Below are 19,292 nucleotides of genomic sequence, written 5' to 3'. Positions count from 1 at the left end.
GATCGGCCGCCGACAGGGCAAGCAGCCACAGGGGTCCAGGAGGCCCGCTGCAGTGACAGCGCCCGACTGGCGGCAGCTTGACAAGCCGGAAACACTCTAATACACCACTTCGTCGTCGGCGGCTTGCAAAGTCGCCACGGCCTTGGTGTTCCGAGCGTACCGCAGTTGCACCAGACTCAGAGACTTGCTGCCTTCCCCAGGTATTCACGGCGATAGGCAGCTCTCCCTCCGCTGGACCGCGTGTCGTGACCTGTATTATGGGGCGACGCCAAAATCCAACATTGTGAGCACTAAGCAGCGTTTCAATGCCCTCTGCTGCGGGCCTGTAGCTACACAGCAAGCCAGCTAGCCATGCCCCGGCTGGAACGTTCACCGCATACTGCATGTAGGTAGATCAAAACCCTGGAAGGCGATTCGTTCTGACATTGCATCATCAAATGCCGAGGCATACCTAGTAGTCATCCAAATGAAGATGTGACATGATCTATTCTAGCTAAATATCACCAAGGCATTTGCCAAAGAAACACTTTGTGTCTTGCAAAACAGTGCCCGCTAGGTCACTCGGTAGCTCTGTGCCTCCCTTGACTGCAAACTTGACCTCATCATGCTTGCTGCCAGTCGAGAGCATGTGCATCGCAAGCGGAATAGATTTTTGCAGTCTCCCAATCTCAGCTTCAGGCACGACGCTGGCATCGTATTCCATCCGTAGTAACAGCTTCCCGTTGGGTAGTGCCGTGAACTCGCACAGCAGTTTAAACTTGGCGCCTTCGGACCAGACGAAGGACGGCTCAAGCCCAGGAACCTTCATGTCCAAGTCATTCGTATGCCTGAAGTCGTGCATCGTTACCATGACATCAAAGAGGGGGTGATTGGGGTAGTTTGTCGCGATATTGAGGTGCCGCAAGAGCTGGTGCCACGGCATTGCATGTGCAAGTGCCATTTGCGAGCTTGTCTTCACGGAGTCCATCAAGGTGCCAACCGAATCTGCCCCGTGTGTGATGCGGACCGGGAGAGGCTGGAGGAACAGTCCGAAAGTGTCCAAGTCGTCGGCAGTATCCCTGTTGATGTGCGGTACGCCCAGTACAATGTCTGTTCCTGCCTGATCCTGATCCAAGCACAACGCAACGCATGCGATTGCAAGTTGCTGCAGCGTGACATTGGCAGCGGAGGAGAATTGCAGGGCGCGTTCAAAGATGCCGGTATCGATGATGGAGAGCGCAGATGTTCCAGAGTAATCCGACCGATTGACTTGGCCACCAAAGGGACTTGGGTTTTCGGGGCACTGCTGCAGATATCCAGTCCAGAAATCCAGGACGGCCTGCGGGGGTGATCCATACCAAACATCTGCAAGAGAGTAGCTACGAGGGGCATCGTCCAAGAGCTTGCCGTTGTACGCGTCGGACGCTTCACGCATCAATATTCCCAGCGCTGTGTAGTCGGCGACGATGTGACTCAAGACAACCGTCAGCCGGTCGTCGGTGACGAACACGCGAATAGGCTGCTCGAGCTCCAACGAAAAGGGCCGGTTGGCCTCCGCCCACAAGTCGAACGAGCATGGTGTTTGGACGCGAGGACAATAACCCGGGTTGATGCGGATCACCTCGTCGGCTCCGCGGTAGGCGTATTGACATGCCAGGAGTTGGTGCCTCGCCAACACCATGTTCCACGCCTCGATGAGCCTTTCTTTGTTAGCAACGTTGCCGTCGAACATTGACGAAAAGCACACATTGAACGATGACGAGCCGGACGAGGTTTCGTATTTTCTCATCCACTCCACCTCAATCGGGGTCGCTCGCTCCTCGCTCACCGGAAACTTTTGATCGAGAACAACCGACGGAGTCGAGTTGATGCAGCCGGCAATTGCCTTGGCAAGTTCTCTTACCGTAGGAGAGACGAGTATCATCTTCAAGGACAGCTGCACATCAAAGGCTGTTGACAGGTGCCGCAACAACTCGAGCTGGCGGAGCGAATGGCCTCCGAGCTCGACAAAATTCGAGGATGCGGTGACTTCAACATCATCTGAAAGCTGAAGAGCCATTCTGTAGGCCTGTGCGACCGCTATCTCCGCCGAGGAGGCTAGTTTATCGGCTTGAGCTTGGGTCTCCCGTGGGTGAGACGCCGCTTCGGAGACGGCTTTGTAGTCCACCTTCCCAGCCGCAGTAACGGGAAGCTTGTCCGTGGTAACGATAGAATGGGGCATGGCGTATTGCGGCAAGGCCTTCCGAAGTTCTTCTCGGAGGGCCCCCACGTCGACGTCGTGGGGTTGGACCATGGCAATAAGTTGGTCCTTGTTGTGGGTGACTGCAACGGCTTGCAGGGAGGGATACGCTCGTGCGATCCGAATTTCCAGATCTCCCATATCCAACCTGTAACCCCTCAGCTTGATCTCGCGGTCGCGTCGTCCGAGCAAGGCGATCTCGCCGTCTTCAGTCCAGTACCCTCTGTCACCCGTCTTGTACATCATTTCACGGACTCCTTGATGCCAGATTGTGTCTGGCAAGAAGCGCTCCTGTGTCTGCTGGGGCAGGTCCAGGTAGCCACCAGCGACTTGCACGCCGGCGAGATAGAGCTCGCCAATAGCTCCGGGGGGCGACAAGGTCCTGTCGGAATTGAGGATATAAATTCTGGTAGTACGGTTTGGCACGCCGATAGTCACAGGCTGTCCAGGCAGGAGTCGCTTGATGGTCGCTCCGCAGGTGCCTTCGGTTGGCCCATACATGTTGTACAGCTGCTTCACAGAGGCCCAGCGGTCGCAGACAGCCTGCGGGACCGGTTCGCCGACGAAGTATACCTGCAATGTGTCAGAGCTGGTCTCGGTTGAACAAGTCATTGGAGCTTACCCATTTCAACCGCTCAAACTCGTCGGGATCAAGCAATCTGGCAAGCGACGGCGTTAGGATAGCCGAGTCGGCTGAGTGCAAATGGCCAAAGGGATCCGAGCCGGATGGCAATACGACGGTAGCGCCGTGAGTCAAGGCGGAGAAGAGCTCGTGGATGCTGCCGTCGAACGCGACGGACATGATATGAGCAACCTTTCGCCCTGGGGCAGCAAATAGTCGGACATCGAGGGACGATTGGAACGCGACCAAGCCCGCGTGGGCGCAAACTACTCCCTTGGGGGTGCCGGTAGATCCCGAAGTGAAGCAGACGTATGCCGGTGAATGGGGGTTGGCAACCCGACGGTGTTCGAAGGGTTCAAATTCCGGCGAATCTAGTGTGCTTTGAACTGTGAAGGAGATGGGACAGTCCCTCGGCACGATAGGTAGTTGGCAAGGCTTGGCTGTGATGAATGTCTTTGCTCCCGACAAGCCAAAGTTCCGGTCGCGCACTTCTTGAGGCACTGTTGGGTCCATCGAGCAGTACACGCCGCCTGCCTTCAAGATGCCGAACATGGCGCATAGCCAGAGCATCGAACGATCAGAGTAGACGCAGACTACCTCGCCTTGCTTGATGTGCAGGGAGAGCCGCGAGGCGATTTTGGAGGCCGCCGTGTCCATCTCTCGGTAAGTCATCTTATCACAGCCTTTCTCAATTGCAACGTTGTCAGGGATCTCTCGCGCGTGCCGCTCAAATAGTGTAACAAGATCCTCTGTGATGCTCGAAGTCAGTGTCGTCGAGGCGCAGTTGCCGAAGTGATGAAGCATCTCGATGCTGGAAGACGGGAGTAGGTCCTTGACAGCATTGCTGATGGTGCGTACAGGAGCCAGCAACAGCTCCAGTGCACGACGGTAAGTTTTGGCCAGACGATTGACGTTGTCTGCGGAAAACCGGTTGACGTGATAGTCAAAGGATATTCCACGCCGGGGGTCAATCGTGATTCCGAGAGGGACCTCGTGCTCTTGCCGCGTCGCTCGTTGCACAGGACGAATGCACCAGCTGGGGTCGTACGGGATGTCCACTTGGACGCTAAGCGCTGTTTCAAAGACGCGATTGAAGCCGTTGTCGGATGTTGTCCACTGGTACTCCTCCAGCTCGACAAGCTCATCAAAGGCCGTGCGCAGCAGCTCCTCGGTCGTCATCTCTCTCGCGACATTGAGGGTGAGCGGGAGTGTGTTGAGAAGAGGGCCGATTGTATCTAGTGCACCGGGAACCACGAGGCTTCGGCCACATAGAACAGCGCCGAATGAGACGACATCAGCATCTGCAAACTGTGCGAGTGTCAAGGCCCAGGCTGCGTTGAAGACACTTGCGGGTGTGACACCAATACTTTGCGCCTTTGACTGAATGTGGTCTGCAATATCTGTGATGCCCACAGTGACGGTTTGGCTTCCGGTGTAGCCTTCGTGCGGTAGAGCTGTCGGGAGCAGGAGTTCATGCTGGGCTTGCCTCAGTTGCGCTTGCTTGCCTACCCAGTATGCTGTTCCGAACTCCCGGCTTGTCTTGCGAAACGAGTCAAGCTCTCGAGTGAATTGTATAAATGACGGCCCTGCAGGAAGTGGATGCTCCCCATTCGCCATCCGGAGCACCTTGTCAAACAGCATTGATGCAGAGTAGCCATCTATCATTGAGTGGTGGACCGTCCATGTAATGGTGCTTAGTTCTTCTGAGCCATCAACATGCGCCACTCGGAAGAATGACCCAATTGTTGTCTCGGCTCTGTCCTTGTCGCCATCGCCCGACGTTGTCGCATCGGCCCAGTTAAACCCTGTTGGACCTGCATCAATTCCCTGGTATCTTGGAAAGTCTTGGTTGAATATCGGCTCGGATTCGATAACATGCCTCCATGCTGCCTTCAGCACCGGGATGTGTTTTGTCTCGTATGTCTCTGAATGGACGATGAAATTTGTTCCCGGTTGTCGTAGTGAACCGTGGATGAAGTGAAGTTGCATTTCGGTCAACGAAGGTCCGATCAAGCCGGACAAGGTCGTATCGGGCGTATCGATCAAGCCGCCCTTGACCACAGAGCCTGCATGGCTCGTGTTTTCCGACTGTGGCCAACGAATGATGGGCACGGTGTCTTGACCAACTGATGGGGTTGTATTCCTTGACGAGGCTGATGACACATCGGATAGTGGCGTGGCGTCCGATGCCAGTTTTGACAAGAGGTAGGTCTTGACCTGCGTGGGGTCCGTACCATCCAGGCTTGAGATGGTGGAAACAACTCCACGGAGTGTTTGGCTTCGCAAGATCTTCTCTCTGGGCAGACTTAGGCCATGTGCTTTGCAGGCCGCTGCAAGGGCAACCGCCCCCAGCGAATCGCCGCCATTGGATATGAAGCCAGTGTCGAGGTCGATGTCGAGTGCGCTCTTGTCGAGGACGGTGCACAGCTCGAACAGAACGAGGAACTCAGACACTGCGAGCATGTTTGTGGTCGGTTGTTGAACTGGTAAGACACTGTCTTGGTCCTGTCGACGTTGTGCCTGTGGGAACGACACCAGACCAAGAGCACATGCAGTGTCTGGTGAGTGAGTATGTGCAGGTGCAGAGCTAGTCTACGAGGCTATTGAACAATGGTCTAGGAAAATATTGAAAGAATCGATGACGTTTATTTTACTTGGGTCAAGCTTCTGTTTATGGCACAGACGATTCACTACTTTAACTAACCGCCACGCCGTCGTGAAGGATAAGCTGACGAGGACATAACACGGCATCGCCGAGCAGCTGGACGTTTCCGAGGGCCCGCCTTCACCGTAGTGGCGCACTTCGGCTCACTATTCCCTTCCCTCGACGATACAGACTCGAACCTACTTACCCTGTGTAAATGTTTGGGCTGCGGACCGGTCGGCGGCCGCGCCCGTGGTGGCGAAGGAGTCGGCCAACCATGACACGCCAACGGCCCGTGTAGGCAGGTGCCCCTGCGGCTGAAGCCCTCTGACGTCTCTCGTGGACGTCTCCCTCGGGTCATCGGCGCTTTTCAGCGGTCTATACGTCAGGACAAAAGCTGGGGGTGCACGTTGGGGCCTGGACATTGCGCGGCCTCGCCATCCTGCCCGACCTACCGACCTAGCAATGTCCGATACGTCACGACTCCTACCTGCCTTGTCCGAGGACAGATCTCAGGACCCCCAAGAGTCCCGCAGAGGACGGGGCTTGGCAATCGTCCAGTTTTGCTTAGCTTGCCTGCTCCCAAATTTGGGACGTGGCCTGGACAGGAGGAGGGTGCCTACGCAAGAATCAGACTCTGTCAGCTCCGGAACATTCACTATCGAAACATCGTCTATTTCTTTCCACCGCAAGTCTCCAGATTGCAGATTGCCTTTTATGAGCCTCGCGCTGACAGAATGCCAGGATTTGGAAATAACGAGTAGTGTCTTCTGGTCACTGCTGGGCCAATACAGCGTTTGAGCAGATAGCAAAAATGCAAACTTCGTATGGGCGGCTTTTAAACTGAGCTACAAGCACGGAGCCCTTGAGTCCAACAATAAACTTGCCCACTCAGTGAAGGCTGCTTGTCCCATTCGTGTTCCGTAGTGAGCCCCTGGCCACCAGCAACGACACCTGCTCATCAGTCCAAGGCGACGCAATATCATCACAGAGTACATCCCAGTTATCGATGTTTTGGGCGGTCCTGCTCACGCTCTCAACCTCTTCCATGACTCGGATCACATTCAAGCCCATAACGAGCTTCACATCGTCCTCATCGACCCCTCGTCTCAGAAGCTCCTCGACTATGCTCGGGAAGCAAGAAGTGTCGTCCAAATCAGGGGGCCCTTCCAGCATTCCATCAAAATCGGATCCGATGCCCACGTGAGCGTAACCAATCGTGTCGCCCACATACGTGATGTGATCAACAACGGATGCCACGCTCGGAGATTTGCGATCTCCGGATACGCCAGCTTGTCCTGCTTCCGGTGGGGTGACAAGAGAGGGAATGAAGCAGATCATGATGAGGCCGCGATTTGCTTTAAGCTTCTGTAGCACTTCATTTCGAACATTTCGAGGATTTGGGCAAAGCTCGTAACTGTAACGCTCGTGTCAGTGTCTTGATTTCGTTGTCCGCTGAGCCCTGCGCTGGGAGACCACCCACCATGACGAGTGCGAGAAAATGACTGGGGCCTCGCTGTATTTCAAAGCATCGAGCTGTGCCTCGTGGCTAGTATGCGCCAAGTCCACGATCCTACATTTACGGTAAGTGTCAAATATCTCGCGTACTCATCTTAGATCTCATGACTTACATCCCGATTCTGTTCATCTCTTGTACTACCTTCCGCCCCAATTTTGAGAGCCCACCATGGGCGCCCTCCGCGGTCTGCTCACGACGACACTTAGCGCATAACTTAGAATCGTAGAACGGCAGCGGCCTTGGGCTACACCTACGGCACTGTCGGCGAACTCGTTTCCTTTGTTGTGGCACAGGGTAGCATATCTCACCCCCAGCCGGTAGAGCATCCGAAGCACGCTGGGACTCCCGCCAATTTGGTGAAGGCCTTCGATGCCAAGCAGGCTGACGAGCCTCCCAGTTCTGAAGGCGGGGATAATCTCTGAGGAGTGAGTCGCGAATGTGAAGATCTGAGAATACTGCTCAAAGATTCCATGCAGTAGGTCAATCTGCTGAAGTGTTGACAACAGGATTGCCCCCTTGCTCTCATCGTCCTTGGGGCTGTGACCGACCATCAGGCACAACGTCACCAGGCTCGTATGGACATGTACGTACCATGGCACAAACGCGCTCCAGAACTGGCCCCCGAGCTTGCCTTTGCGGAGTCTGCTGATGTCGGTCTGCCCGATTGGCATGGCATGGATGTCAAAGTCTGGTTGACTCAGGTTGTTCCGGTACCAGCCTCGCACCATGTAGGCAAAGTCATTGTGGCCATCTGCGCAGCCAATAAGCCATGAGATTCCAGCTGGGTGGGAGAAGGGCGAAGGATTCAAGCCATCGGTGTCCGATATAGGATCAAGTTGGCCTTACCAATGAGTGGAACTTGCTCAAGAAGCTTGAAGGCACGGGCTCGCGGCGATGGGTCATCCATTCTCTCAAGTCAGACAAGGGTGACTAGAATTACAACAGACGTCCGAGATGTGATGATATTTCTCGGGCGCTACCCAGGATATCTAAGATTGAACTCGGGCGGCATCAAAGAATGTCTGTCTCAGTCATCACCGCCTCCCGCCTCCGCGTCCCCAAACCCAACAATGGACAAGATCGTAGTGCAACCAAACCACATTAAAGAGAAGCCACACAAACACGCCCGAACGCGAGTTCGATCGGCCCGATTCTGTGTCCCGGGCGGCAGTCTTGATGCGCTTCATGGTCCAAGTAATGATTGGCATCCAAAAGCCAAGGAAGAGGCGTGCACCGAAGGCCTCTACCGGAGACAGAGACTTTGTGTAGCTCGGCAGGGATGCGAGGTAGTATCGGTATGAGGCGGGAAGGTCATGCTCTTGCGCTCCGTCAATCAAAAGACCCTGCGCATCTAAGGTGTCAGTATCATTTCCCGGGGTCGCAAAGTATCCCGCGCAGACTGCGGCGTCTTACAAGGTAGCGTGCACTTGGCAGCGGATTGGGCCGGAAAGGATACCGGCCGACAAGGGTGCGGACCGGCAGCGCGTCGCCTCCGCGTTCGCTGGGGCCAAGGATCTGAGCCTGTAACTCCACTTCGGTGTAAGCCGTGCCGGCGCCTTCGGAGACCACCAGATTCTTGAAGTCGCCTGCTGACAGGAGGTAGCCGATGCCGTGCACGGGTGGGGGAGGCTGCTGGTGTTTGTCGCGGCCCGCTCGCTGGGGTCCCGTAAGTGTCTCGCGTTCAGCAATGCTTGCCATGGCTGGCTCAGTGTACGGAACCCCGAAGATGTCGAACGTGAGTACGTGTGAGGGAATGACAAGCTGTTTGACAGCAAGGGGCTTCATTCCCCGTCGCTCCATAACGGAGGACTTCATATTCGAACCATAGGCAAAATACCAAACTTTATCGGCCATGTCGAGTGAGGTGTAGGGCGTCATTGTCGATGTACTGCCGTAGGCTCGCCAGGAATAGTACATGACATGGGGGTCTGGACGGGCGCGGTCGGCTGCTTCCAGGCATGCCAATTTAATGATAGTCGGCCACTGGCCCGTCCACGGCCGCCGAGAAAGTCCGCGGCCGCTATGACGGGCGCCTGTCAGGTTCCTTACGGCCCAGGTATGCACAGCGGGAAGCTGACATTGCCGGCCAGGTCCTGAGGGGCGGGCCTGTAGGTGTATATCCTGCGTGAATCACGAAAATATTTGTCGCCGCTGTCATGTTGTGATCTCGCGGGCGTCACAGAATCCTGTCGCTGCTCTTCAATACTTTTTCCTGTACTGAGCTGCATTTCGCGGCCGATTGATCAAACTCAGCCAAGATGGGTGCTATTCAGGAGCTCCTCCACCACGTCGAAAAGGTTCAGGTGGCCAGCCCACTATTCCTGGGCGCTGCAGCCACTGTAATCGCCCTGGGGCTGGTTTACCTCTGGAGCTCTCGGCCGAAGCCCCATAATCTCCCAGTTGTCAAGGTCACCGGCAATAATGTCGTCGAGACATTGGAGGAGGCACACAAACAGGCAAGGCCACTCTCAATTTCGTACCTCAACTTACCGGAGATGGGCCTAACTCAGAGTCGCATGCTTTAGTATCCCAACAAGCCTTTCATGCTGTCCCTTCCCGGCATGGAGATGGCTGTCCTGCCAGACTCTGAAATCGAGACCATACGGGGCCTGCCGGAAACCGACGTGTCAATCAAGTGAGTTTTCCTAGTCGCGCTGCGCAAATATTCTTCGGCTGGGCTCAGATACTGACGGCATTGGGGACAGGAAGCACCACTATGATGTTTTCCTCGGCGAATACTCCTACATGGGCACAAAAGCCGACGAGTTTGACAGCACTATGCGAAACGTGCTGACTCGGAACACTCCAGCAGTCTTGGCCTCCTTCACCGCCGAGGTTGAGTACGCCGTGAACAAAATGATCGGCCCTTGCAAGGAGTGGACCGCCATCAAGCCTAGATACGCCATGTCTAGGATTGCTTCAATTATGTCCGGTCGCGCCTTTGTCGGGCTGCCCCTCAGCCGACAGGAAGAGTGGGTTGAAGCGACAGTAGACTACACTGCCGGCGTTTCGCGAGCTTGGCTCATACTCAGGCTGATCCCTTGGCCCATTCGCTTCTTCGTTGCCCCGTTTCTTCCGCAAGTCAAGGCGCTCAAGCAGCAGAGGTCTATCAACGAACAGAAACTGGCTCCCGTTATTGCGGAAAAGAGGTCGGGAGCCAAGAAAGACAAGGGCATCCCGGGCGGAGACATGCTTGAGTGGTTCATATCCCAGTATTCTCGGACTCCCAATGCACAGCAACTCGGCCGAGACCAGCTTCTCGCCACCTTTGCGTCCATCTACAACCTATCAAACGCCTTGTCATACATCATCTTTGACCTCGCGGCTCTTGATCCAGAAGACGTTGAGCTCATGCGAGAGGAGGTACTCCAGCATGTACCTGCTGACGGCAGAATTGACAAGATGAATCTGCCCAAGTTGAAGAGATTGGACAGCTTCGCCAAAGAGTCGCAGCGGTTGTCGCCTCCGTCTTTGGGTAAGCACCTAGACTAAATCTCCCCAATTCGCCGCACAAAGACAGTGAATAACATGTGAGCAGTGAACATTCCCAGAATTGTCACTAACCCCAACGGACTTCACTGTTCCACCGGACATGTACTTCCGCAAGGCACCCGCATGACCATTCATGCCCATGTCATCAACCAAAACCCGGAGCTGTATCCGAATCCTGCGGAGTTCCAGCCTTTCCGCTTCTCGAAGCTACGTGAAACGCCAGGCAACGAGCACAAGTTCCAACACGCAACGACTGGCATTGACAATATCAATTTTGGGCACGGGATTTGGGCCTGCCCAGGTCGCTTCTTTGCCAGCGCGGAGATCAAAGTGGTGCTTGCATATATTCTTCGGCACTACGACGTGAAGCTGAAGTCAGGGGAGCCGAAGCCAAAGCAGCAGCACTTTGGATTGGCCATTCTGCCCGATCCGACCGCTGAGGTTCTCTTTAAGGCGAGGCAGTAGTTGGCACGGCTTGGAAGGCGAATTGAAGGGAGCTTGGATTTGATTGTGCTCTTGTACTGGTAGAACCAACTGAGTTGATGAATGCTTTCCCTTCCGCCCCTAGTAGACTTCTTAATGGTGTGCAAGACGGGTTTGACGTAACGGCGATTCCAAGCAACTGACAAAGGACCAAAGGCATTTTGTCAGAATTACTCTACGAGGAGCCCGAGCAGGCTCAGCTACTGTGCGTTCGTTCACGTAAGTAAAGGCGGCAACTGCCTCTGTCGTGCGGAGAGGACGGTATCAGCCTGTGCGGCGGGTTTCCTCCGGGTTCCAGACGCGGCTGCCTGTTGAGGTATTGCACCTAGCTTATCACTGAATGGCACTGTTTCACCACTTGCAAGGCCAGTCTAGTATCTTGCTACCCTTGCTGAACAGTTACTGGGACAAGTAGGAAGTTGCTAGGGTACCGCCGCAGCCAGCTGTGCGAGCCTGCCGACAACAGGGATCAGAACGCTGACGACCATATCACAGTGCACACTACCTGCCGGCAAGGTCGTGGGCAAGCGCTGGTGGGACTTCTGTCTTCCTTACGCCTAGCAGGTCAAGTGTGGCTGAATGAGGCTTTGAGAGATCAGCCAGAACCGCCGATTCAAGATACGTGCCATGGCTGAGGGGCGTTACTGGAGATGGACTAGAGCTGTTGATTCAACATCTCCTAACACCAGGCCGAGGCTGCCTGCCACCTGGCATTCACGAGAGCCTCAAACTGTGCTCAATCCACAGGGCAAGCATCTGTCGGCAATGGGTAGTGCATGTGCGCAACGCACATGCCCCATGATGTAGCTAGTCTGTCGTTTCTTTTGAAACCTTAGCGCTCGCAAACTCTGCCTCGTCTCATTTGATGCTAGTTCCCTAAGTGTCTCGAAGAAAGTTTCTCCTACATACCCGTCCCTTTGATTCTGCGCAGATCGCACTTCAACTTCATCAGCGGGTGGTTAATCCAGTTCTCCGGATCCCTTTCCCACTTCTTATCTACATCAAGCATTCCGAGATCATAGTTTTCGACCAAGTGGACCAACAGGACCCTGATCATCATGTCGGCGACAAACTTGCCCATGCACTGTCGCGGCCCAAAGCCAAACCTCCAAAAGTTGTATCGGTCTTTGACAGCGCTTCTCTCCAGAAATCTTTCCGGTCGGTACTTCTCGGCGTCGGCACCCCAGTACTCGTTGCGCTGGTTCAGTGCGTACGAATCGATAATGAAGTTTGTGCCGGGGGGGAAGTAGTACCCTCCAACGACTCTACCCGTAGGTGCGGCTTGTGGCACCGAAAAGGCCGCCAATGGTCGGAGACGGGAGGATTCCGAAATGCATGCTGCGACATATGTGTCTGAGCGGAGAATGTAGGACTCAAAGATACTCCCATCGCGAGCCTTCCCGCGCTCCGTAGCAATTTCGGCGCGAAGCCTAGCCTGCACCTCGGGATACGCTGCAAGGAAGACCAGGTTCCACGATATGCCACCAAGCGTGACATCAAGGTTGGCAAAAAGGGCTTCGTCTAATGTATGAAGAATGGATTCCTCATCCAGGGTACCCTCATCAATGGCACTGTAGTAGGAGGCAATCGGAGTATTGGGGTGGGCCCTGGTGCGTGCTTGCCGGTTGAACGTCGCCCAGCGGGACTTGAACTCTGAAAGTTCTCGATTTGCAGCTGTTGGGAGAAGCTTGGACCATTCATATCGGGTGACGCCGCCTTTGAGAAAGTACTGGAAAAGGCTCTCCCGCACTGGTGCCAGTTCAGCGAGCTGTCGTTCCATGTCGGTGGTTAAACCACCGTAAAGTATTTCAGCGACAATCCAGAATGGGAGCATCTTCAGGTCCTTTGCAGCGTCAATGACGGATTCTGACAGGGACGAGGTTTCCCACAGTTGTCGGAAGTGGCGCTCGGTGCGTCGCTCCATCTGCTGGATGTATGTTGCCGACTTCGACCTCACGAAAGGAACTTCGCAAACGGATCGCAGCTGTTTCCATTCATTCTGGCTGACCAGCCCGACGCATTTGCCAAGAAGCTCGCCAAGGAAGTAGCCCGAGTTGTTGTTCTTGGCCTTGAGATGTCTGTCGGAGTCTTTGAAGACGTCGTGGATGTGTTCCGGCTTCGTCAAGACCCTGCGCACTCGCATCGTTAGTCCGTGGTACGTCAGTCAAGAACGAGTAGCTTACACTTCTGGTGTCATACCCGACCAAATGCGGTAGAGTGATCCGTACCGCCTCTGCCATATGAGGCTATTCTCGGCGCCATGAAGGAACTTTGCAGCGTCTCCTTGTCCGTTGGGAAATTCGTACGGGACAGTAGGGAGAGGAGACTTGTTGTGTGCATGACGCACAGGATACCAGACATTAAGAGCAATCTGCCCTTAAATCAGCGCCTGATGCCAAACGATTCTTGGGGCAACATACGTTCAGAAGCCAGGATATGGCATCGTTGAACCAAGACTGGACAGCATGGCGCACAGACTTCCATCGAAGTGCGACAGAGAATACGGTAATGAAAGGAAGCAACAGTTGCCACTGTATGGGAACAAGGGTGAGTTCCATGACTTCCAATGGTGGTCAAATGTCTGTGTGTGTGGTGCTGGGCAGCCCTCGACGGCAACAAGTGTAGTGTTTGAAAGACAAGTAGCCCTCACTCTACACGACTAATTGCGCCAGCGACAAACTGCTGGCCAGGGGCACCGCGTTAAAGCCATGGCGAACTCTACGTTACGGATTATCACACTGGGACACAGCCCGTCCTCGTGGCTTACAAGCGAGCCCGAGGATGATGGTCGAAGCTAGTGGGCCGGTAGTAGAAGGCCGGCCCGCTCAAAGGGCAGGCCTTGACATCGGAGTGCCCAGAAAGCTTGCGCAGGTGTGCGACGTAGTGGCTTTCCGTACTCTGGGTGTATGTGGCGACTCGGCGGCACCGAGTGGTGGCCTTGGTCGGCGTCTACGCCAAAGCACCAAGGTAAGCATGATGCCGGCTTACAACAATGTCGGCAACGAACACGCACGCAGTTCCTTGAGTGTGTTTTCATCACTACAGAGCAAGCTTCTTTGGCGTGACATGCAGCGCTGGCCATAAATTGCCATTTGTAAACAGTTAAGGCCGCGGTTACAATTTGGTCCAGGTTCGGGGCGTGTCGTTCAATCCACCACAAAGCAGGAATATCACGATTGCTGGGCCATTCGGATACTGATTAGCCACTGTATCACTATCCAACTACGGTGTGTTGTCCCAGTGGCATTGAATCTGCTCAGTTGTCAAGTGTAACTTGGGCAACTTAGGTCCCGGGTAAGCTGTTTGACCCCGGTCTTCATGTGCATACCCCGGGATTGTGATCCCGCCATTGTCCAGAGGTGATGCCTGCACTCATAGAAGAGTACGTTGGGCAGCTCATTGGCGCCATACACGGTGATACTGAACATGGAGTCGACGCAAGCGTAATGTCCGATGGAAGTTACGAGCCGGCACTGACAAGGCGAGGATGTACATTCGACTACCGACAGAGGAGGCTAAGCAGTGTTTGGACGGACCCACCCACACCGGTCCGGCCCGTTGCGAGTAACGGGCCGTTGTTCCCAATCGGGAAATCGGGAGACATTGCGGAGGGATTGCCCAGATTGCCAATATCCCGCCGAGCTGGAAACATTTCGGGCACTCTGCGAAAATAATTACCAATCCGAGGCCGGAAACATTTCCTTTGTTTCCTGCTCAATGCCCAATGGTGGGCGCGGTCTCCAAGACGGCCTTGAACGCCGGCCGCGCTGACATCCGCTCGGCCCACTGCTCGATGTGCGGCCAGTCCTTGATGTCCACGCTGAGGAACTTGAACATCCACGGCATGGCAAACGGGTAGTAGGCCAGGTCGGCGAGCGTCGGGCGGTTGCCTACCGCGATGTAGTCGTGGCCGGGCTTCGACAGCTGCTTCTCCAACACGTCCCATTGCTTGAGGGTGTTGGAGTGAAACCTTGCAAAATGTCCAAGTCAGCGACCGGCCGGGGACTGGAGTCAACGTCATCCGCGGGCTTACTTCTCAATAGTCCGAGGCAGCTGGACTGGGTTCGCCCTGGTGGGGTACCCGCGCAGAAAGTAGAGCCAGTACTTGGCGGTAGCCCTGTGACAGGATTAGCAATGCCGACCGCGGAACGTGTTGCTAGCGAGCGCGTTGCCGACACACCCTATTCCGGCAGTCTGGTACTCGGTCCACGACATGACGGCGGCCTTCTCCGCCGCCGTCCGGCCGGTCCAATCGCCATTCTTGTCGAACCGCTCGGCGAGGTACTGGATGCACGCGGTGCCCTCAAAGACGATGGCGTCTTCCCCGGTGACCGGGTCGCGGTCGCGAATGGCTGGCACATAACGCTCGGGGTGAATGGAGTAGTACCACTGGCTGTGCGTGTCAATGATGGCGAGAACATGTGGGGCGTTTAGCTCCCGCGCAAGAATGAGCGGCTTGATGTAATTGATGTACGATGTCTCGTCGGCTATGTGCCATGTTAGATGCCTGTTGCGGCTTCCACTCGCATACTGCTCGTGGATGAAGCCGTATTCTCACCTTTAATGACGTAGATGATGACCCGTCCGTCGAATTCGGGATCCCCTTCAACAACTTCTGGGTTCTTCACACGAGCCAGTTCACCGTTGGTGCTGGTCGTGGTGTCGACTGTAGTGGCCATCTTCAGTAGTGCGAGAAAGCGTCTTTACTGGCTGCAACACAAATGATGCCGATAATATTGATGTAAAGCCTTGGCTAATGTTGCACATTTGTGCCATATAACCATGCATTACATGGCGAGCGACGCTTTTTGAACACAATTTTCCACGTAAAGCGGCCAGGCCAGGAGGCCGTGGAACATCAGCGACCCGGACCATGCTGGCCCAAGATCTGGCGGCCGCTTGTTCGGACAGAGCCGCAGCGAAGCCGCCCATCTTAGCGGTCCGACATACTTGACTCGCAAAGGTAAGGTGAGCTTACCCACCGGACACCCGAAATCGGCCCCAAGTAACTAGACCCATGCCTCTGTAGCTTCCAAGTGTCCAGATAGCGTCACAGTCGACTGTGTTAGCAATACCTTCAACGAGTGCATTATCGCCAATAGTCAGATCCAAAGTTTGCCCAGTATTCCTAACCTGCAATGGCGGAACTATCATCGCGTATGCAGAAGACGGCGTCGGCCATTCTTCCCAAGATCGCTGCCACGATTGCGGAGCGTACCAGTGCCGTACGCAAGATTGACCTCGCAACGGCGGAAAACTGGCTGCTGCGGCCAGAAATTGTCGAAATCTGCAAGAACGCCATCCAAGAGAATTTGACAGAGGCAGTAAGCACATCGCGGCTCTACTTCAGGCTTGTTTTGGTCGTTGCCTGACGCTGCGCACAGGGGCTCTCATACCCGGATGGATTCGGTGGGGATCCTAAGTTGCAAGAGGCCTTTGCGGCGTTCTTCAACAAGTGCTTCGATCCCGTGTCCAAGGTAGAGACCCGGGATATTGTCGTCACGCCCGGCGCAAGCAGCTGTTTGGACTCGCTGCTGTTTAGTATTTGCGAGGCAGGCGACAGTATCTTGGTGTTGGCCCCGTACTGGAGTAGGTCACCAAATCACGTTAACGATGCCATGCAGTGACTGACACTGGGACTTAGGTGGATTCGACTTTCACTTTTTGCTCCGTCCGAACATCAACATCATCCCGGTGTACACCGATGCGGTTTGCTTGCTAGATAATCCGGACGACCTGCTGTCGGAGTCGTTGGTTCCGGCTCTTGAGAGAGCGATCGACGGCTGTGAGGACAAAAACCGCGTCAAGGCTTTCGTGATAACGAACCCGCACAATCCAATCGCCCGGTGCTACCCCAAGCACATCCTCCAGGAGGCAATCCACTGGTGTGGTAAGCGCGGCCTTCATTACATCTCGGATGAAGTATACGCAATCTCGGACTTCTCCAGTGTCGGCGCCTTGCCTGACACAAATGGAGTGACGCTTAGCACAACCAGCGCCAATGAGCCAGTGGCACTGCCTGTCAATGGTTTGAAGGAGCAACCTGCCATACCCTTTACCTCTGCACTTGCGCTCGAGCTCGAGACGGACAAAATGCCTGCCATCAGTGTCGTCTGGAGCACATCCAAGGACCTTGGGTCAAGTGGATTTCGCATGGGTGTCCATGTGTCCAGGCGCCGTCCATCGAGCTCGCAGACAAGTGGCGACTCCACGGAGGGTCGTGAGGCGGACGCTGGTCCTTCGCTGCTCACCACGTCGCTCGGCCTCTTGTCGACAACTCAGCTACCGACAATCTCGATGCTGTTTACTCACGCGCTGCTGACATCCGAATCATTCGATGAGCTCGTCGCTCGGAACCGGCAGCGACTGCGAGAACACCACGAGATCATATCTCGCCGGCTACGCAAATGGGGCGCACCATTCATTCCGGCAACGAGTGGTCCCTACGTTCTCGCATATCTCGGCGTCAAAGTTGGGGATCTGCAGCGCCATGGGCGCGACCGGGATGCGATCGCGCCGTCGGACGAGAGCCAGCACAACGAGGTGACCAAGCGACAGAGAATGTCCAGTCCTGAGCACGAGGGTGAAGATGTTATGGATGTACTGCGGCACAAAGCCATGGTGCTTGTGTCTCCTGGCAAGAGTTTCCGCATGCGCGGCAAAAGCACCAGCCCAGAGCCGATGGAGGGTTGGGCGCGAATCAATTTCGCGGTGCCCGCTGACGTGCTGGACGATGCGCTGAATCGTATTGGTGAAGCGTTGGGACTTGAATGACCCGGTGGAAGGTTGAAGGCAGCTGAATATGTGAAAGGATCTCAACTCAATCACCGTATCTTTCTTTTCGCACATCGAATCGATGAACAAGTTTGGCGAGCAATCCTGTTTACATTGTCTATATACGCTCTGTGCTAATCACTCGGCTCCAAGCTGTGCGACGAGTCCACCCGCGGCAAACGCACCCATCGCCAATGCGTTCACCACGGCGGGCATGGGCGCTGCACAGTCGCCGACCGCAAAGACTCCAGGAACCGTGGTCTCGTAGAACGGCTGGTTCGTCTTGATGACACCCATCTCGTTGATCTCCAGACCCAGTTGCTCTACAAACGGGCCACTGACTTGGCTCTTGGGCTTGTGGACCTGTGGTTATGGTTAGCGTCTACCTGCCATTGCCTGTGACATGGAACAAGGCCGACTCACAACAAAACCGTGCGAGATGCTCGTGCCGTCCTCCAGATGCACAATGGTCTCGGAGGAGTCGTCTTTGACCTTTTGGAGCTTCGTTACGCGGCGGTCGTCGATTGAGATGACCGTGTCGTTGCCCAGCGCCGTCACGAGCTGGTTTGACAGCTCGGATGAGCCGTCGGTGTAGATGATGACCTTCTTGGCGAGCCGCTTGGCCATGCGAGAGAGGTGAAGGGCGGGCGGCATCTTGGCGATGTCGCCAATTGCGAGAACGCCTGCAGAGGCAGAGTCGCGGTCCTCGAACCCGTCACAGAACAGGCAATGGTATCTGAACATATACAGTCAATCAATTGATCTTGCGCGATACATAATCACTTCGCACTTACACTCCACGGCCCCAGACGTCATCGTAGCCGGGGATGTCGGGGTAGATGTCGCGGACGCCAGAGGCCAGGACAATCTTCTTGCCGGACCAGGTCGTGCCCTTGGCGTCAGTCGCCTCGAAGCGCCCGTTGTCAGTGCGGCGCACGGACTCGACCTTGGTCTCCTCGAACTGAATCGTGTCGTAGCGCGCGAGGATATCGGCACGCGCCTTGGCCCGGAAGTCGGCCGGGTCGCGGTGGTCCCAAGTCGGGACGTTGTGCATGTGCTTGGTGCGAGCGTTGCGGTAGACACCCGAGTCGAAAACGACAGCCGTGTAGAGCTGCCGCGCGAGGCCCGTCGCGACCGCCAGGCCGCCAGGGCCACCGCCAATGATGAGCACGTCGAGGGCAGGCATGGTTGTTGCGTTGCTGTGGAAAGTCTGCGTATGCGCTTTGGAGACTGTCGATGCGAGACACGCTCTGGCTTGGGAGACCAAGAAGAGGTGTGAGACGGCGCCGAGGTAGAATCGCATGGTTAATGTACTGCCCGCCACCAACGACGACCTTGGTCCAAAGAGCTTCATACTTAACCCCGCCCTGACAGCAGCGGCCAGCTCCAGACCCTGGCCGGGTTGTACGAGGTATGGAAAGGGTGTGAAGGCCCGACAAATGGAAGGATTGCGCCTGCCAGCGAAATGTATCCGGGCCGGAGCTTTATTACATAACGGGCCGCGCGCTGTGTTATCGGTCGCCGCTGTGGCCAACTTTTA

The 19,292-nt window shown here is 55.4% G+C and overlaps 7 protein-coding genes across 7 annotated transcripts; 2 read left to right on the top strand and 5 right to left on the bottom strand.

Moving 5' to 3' along the window:
• Positions 1-493: 493 nt before the first annotated feature.
• PLICBS_006700 (nonribosomal peptide synthase) lies at positions 494-5,303 on the bottom strand (the record flags this gene model as incomplete). The annotated part of the gene is made up of 2 exons (XM_018328164.2): positions 494-2,791; positions 2,841-5,303. The coding sequence occupies 2 exons, from the start codon at positions 5,301-5,303 to the stop codon at positions 494-496; spliced, it is 4,761 nt and encodes a 1,586-aa protein (XP_018173193.2).
• A 1,072-nt stretch (positions 5,304-6,375) lies between these two features.
• Positions 6,376-8,701, bottom strand: PLICBS_006699 (uncharacterized protein; the record flags this gene model as incomplete). The annotated part of the gene is made up of 7 exons (XM_018328163.2): positions 6,376-6,901; positions 6,968-7,057; positions 7,116-7,189; positions 7,258-7,540; positions 7,595-7,754; positions 8,136-8,346; positions 8,417-8,701. The coding sequence occupies 7 exons, from the start codon at positions 8,699-8,701 to the stop codon at positions 6,376-6,378; spliced, it is 1,629 nt and encodes a 542-aa protein (XP_018173192.2).
• Positions 8,702-9,261: 560 nt separating this feature from the next.
• On the top strand, positions 9,262-10,960 carry PLICBS_006698 (uncharacterized protein; the record flags this gene model as incomplete). Its single annotated transcript, XM_065601025.1, has 4 exons — positions 9,262-9,411; positions 9,529-9,638; positions 9,709-10,478; positions 10,611-10,960. The coding sequence occupies 4 exons, from the start codon at positions 9,262-9,264 to the stop codon at positions 10,958-10,960; spliced, it is 1,380 nt and encodes a 459-aa protein (XP_065457097.1).
• Positions 10,961-11,879: 919 nt separating this feature from the next.
• PLICBS_006697 (uncharacterized protein) lies at positions 11,880-13,536 on the bottom strand (the record flags this gene model as incomplete). The annotated part of the gene is made up of 3 exons (XM_065601024.1): positions 11,880-13,107; positions 13,162-13,349; positions 13,399-13,536. The coding sequence occupies 3 exons, from the start codon at positions 13,534-13,536 to the stop codon at positions 11,880-11,882; spliced, it is 1,554 nt and encodes a 517-aa protein (XP_065457096.1).
• A 1,156-nt stretch (positions 13,537-14,692) lies between these two features.
• Positions 14,693-15,657, bottom strand: PLICBS_006696 (uncharacterized protein; the record flags this gene model as incomplete). Its single annotated transcript, XM_018327681.1, has 4 exons — positions 14,693-14,948; positions 15,012-15,095; positions 15,159-15,465; positions 15,537-15,657. 4 exons carry the CDS (start codon positions 15,655-15,657, stop codon positions 14,693-14,695), a joined length of 768 nt encoding a protein of 255 aa, XP_018173864.1.
• A 459-nt stretch (positions 15,658-16,116) lies between these two features.
• Positions 16,117-17,752, top strand: PLICBS_006695 (uncharacterized protein; the record flags this gene model as incomplete). Its single annotated transcript, XM_018327680.2, has 3 exons — positions 16,117-16,302; positions 16,363-16,567; positions 16,623-17,752. 3 exons carry the CDS (start codon positions 16,117-16,119, stop codon positions 17,750-17,752), a joined length of 1,521 nt encoding a protein of 506 aa, XP_018173863.2.
• A 138-nt stretch (positions 17,753-17,890) lies between these two features.
• On the bottom strand, positions 17,891-18,938 carry PLICBS_006694 (uncharacterized protein; the record flags this gene model as incomplete). Its single annotated transcript, XM_018327679.2, has 3 exons — positions 17,891-18,115; positions 18,176-18,488; positions 18,547-18,938. The coding sequence occupies 3 exons, from the start codon at positions 18,936-18,938 to the stop codon at positions 17,891-17,893; spliced, it is 930 nt and encodes a 309-aa protein (XP_018173862.1).
• Positions 18,939-19,292: the final 354 nt, after the last annotated feature.

The sequence above is a fragment of the Purpureocillium lilacinum genome, assembly GCF_023168085.1.
Source record: "Purpureocillium lilacinum CBS 284.36 DNA, scaffold_5, whole genome shotgun sequence".
Lineage (NCBI taxonomy): Eukaryota > Fungi > Ascomycota > Sordariomycetes > Hypocreales > Ophiocordycipitaceae > Purpureocillium > Purpureocillium lilacinum.
This window is presented reverse-complemented; position numbering and strand designations above follow the sequence as displayed.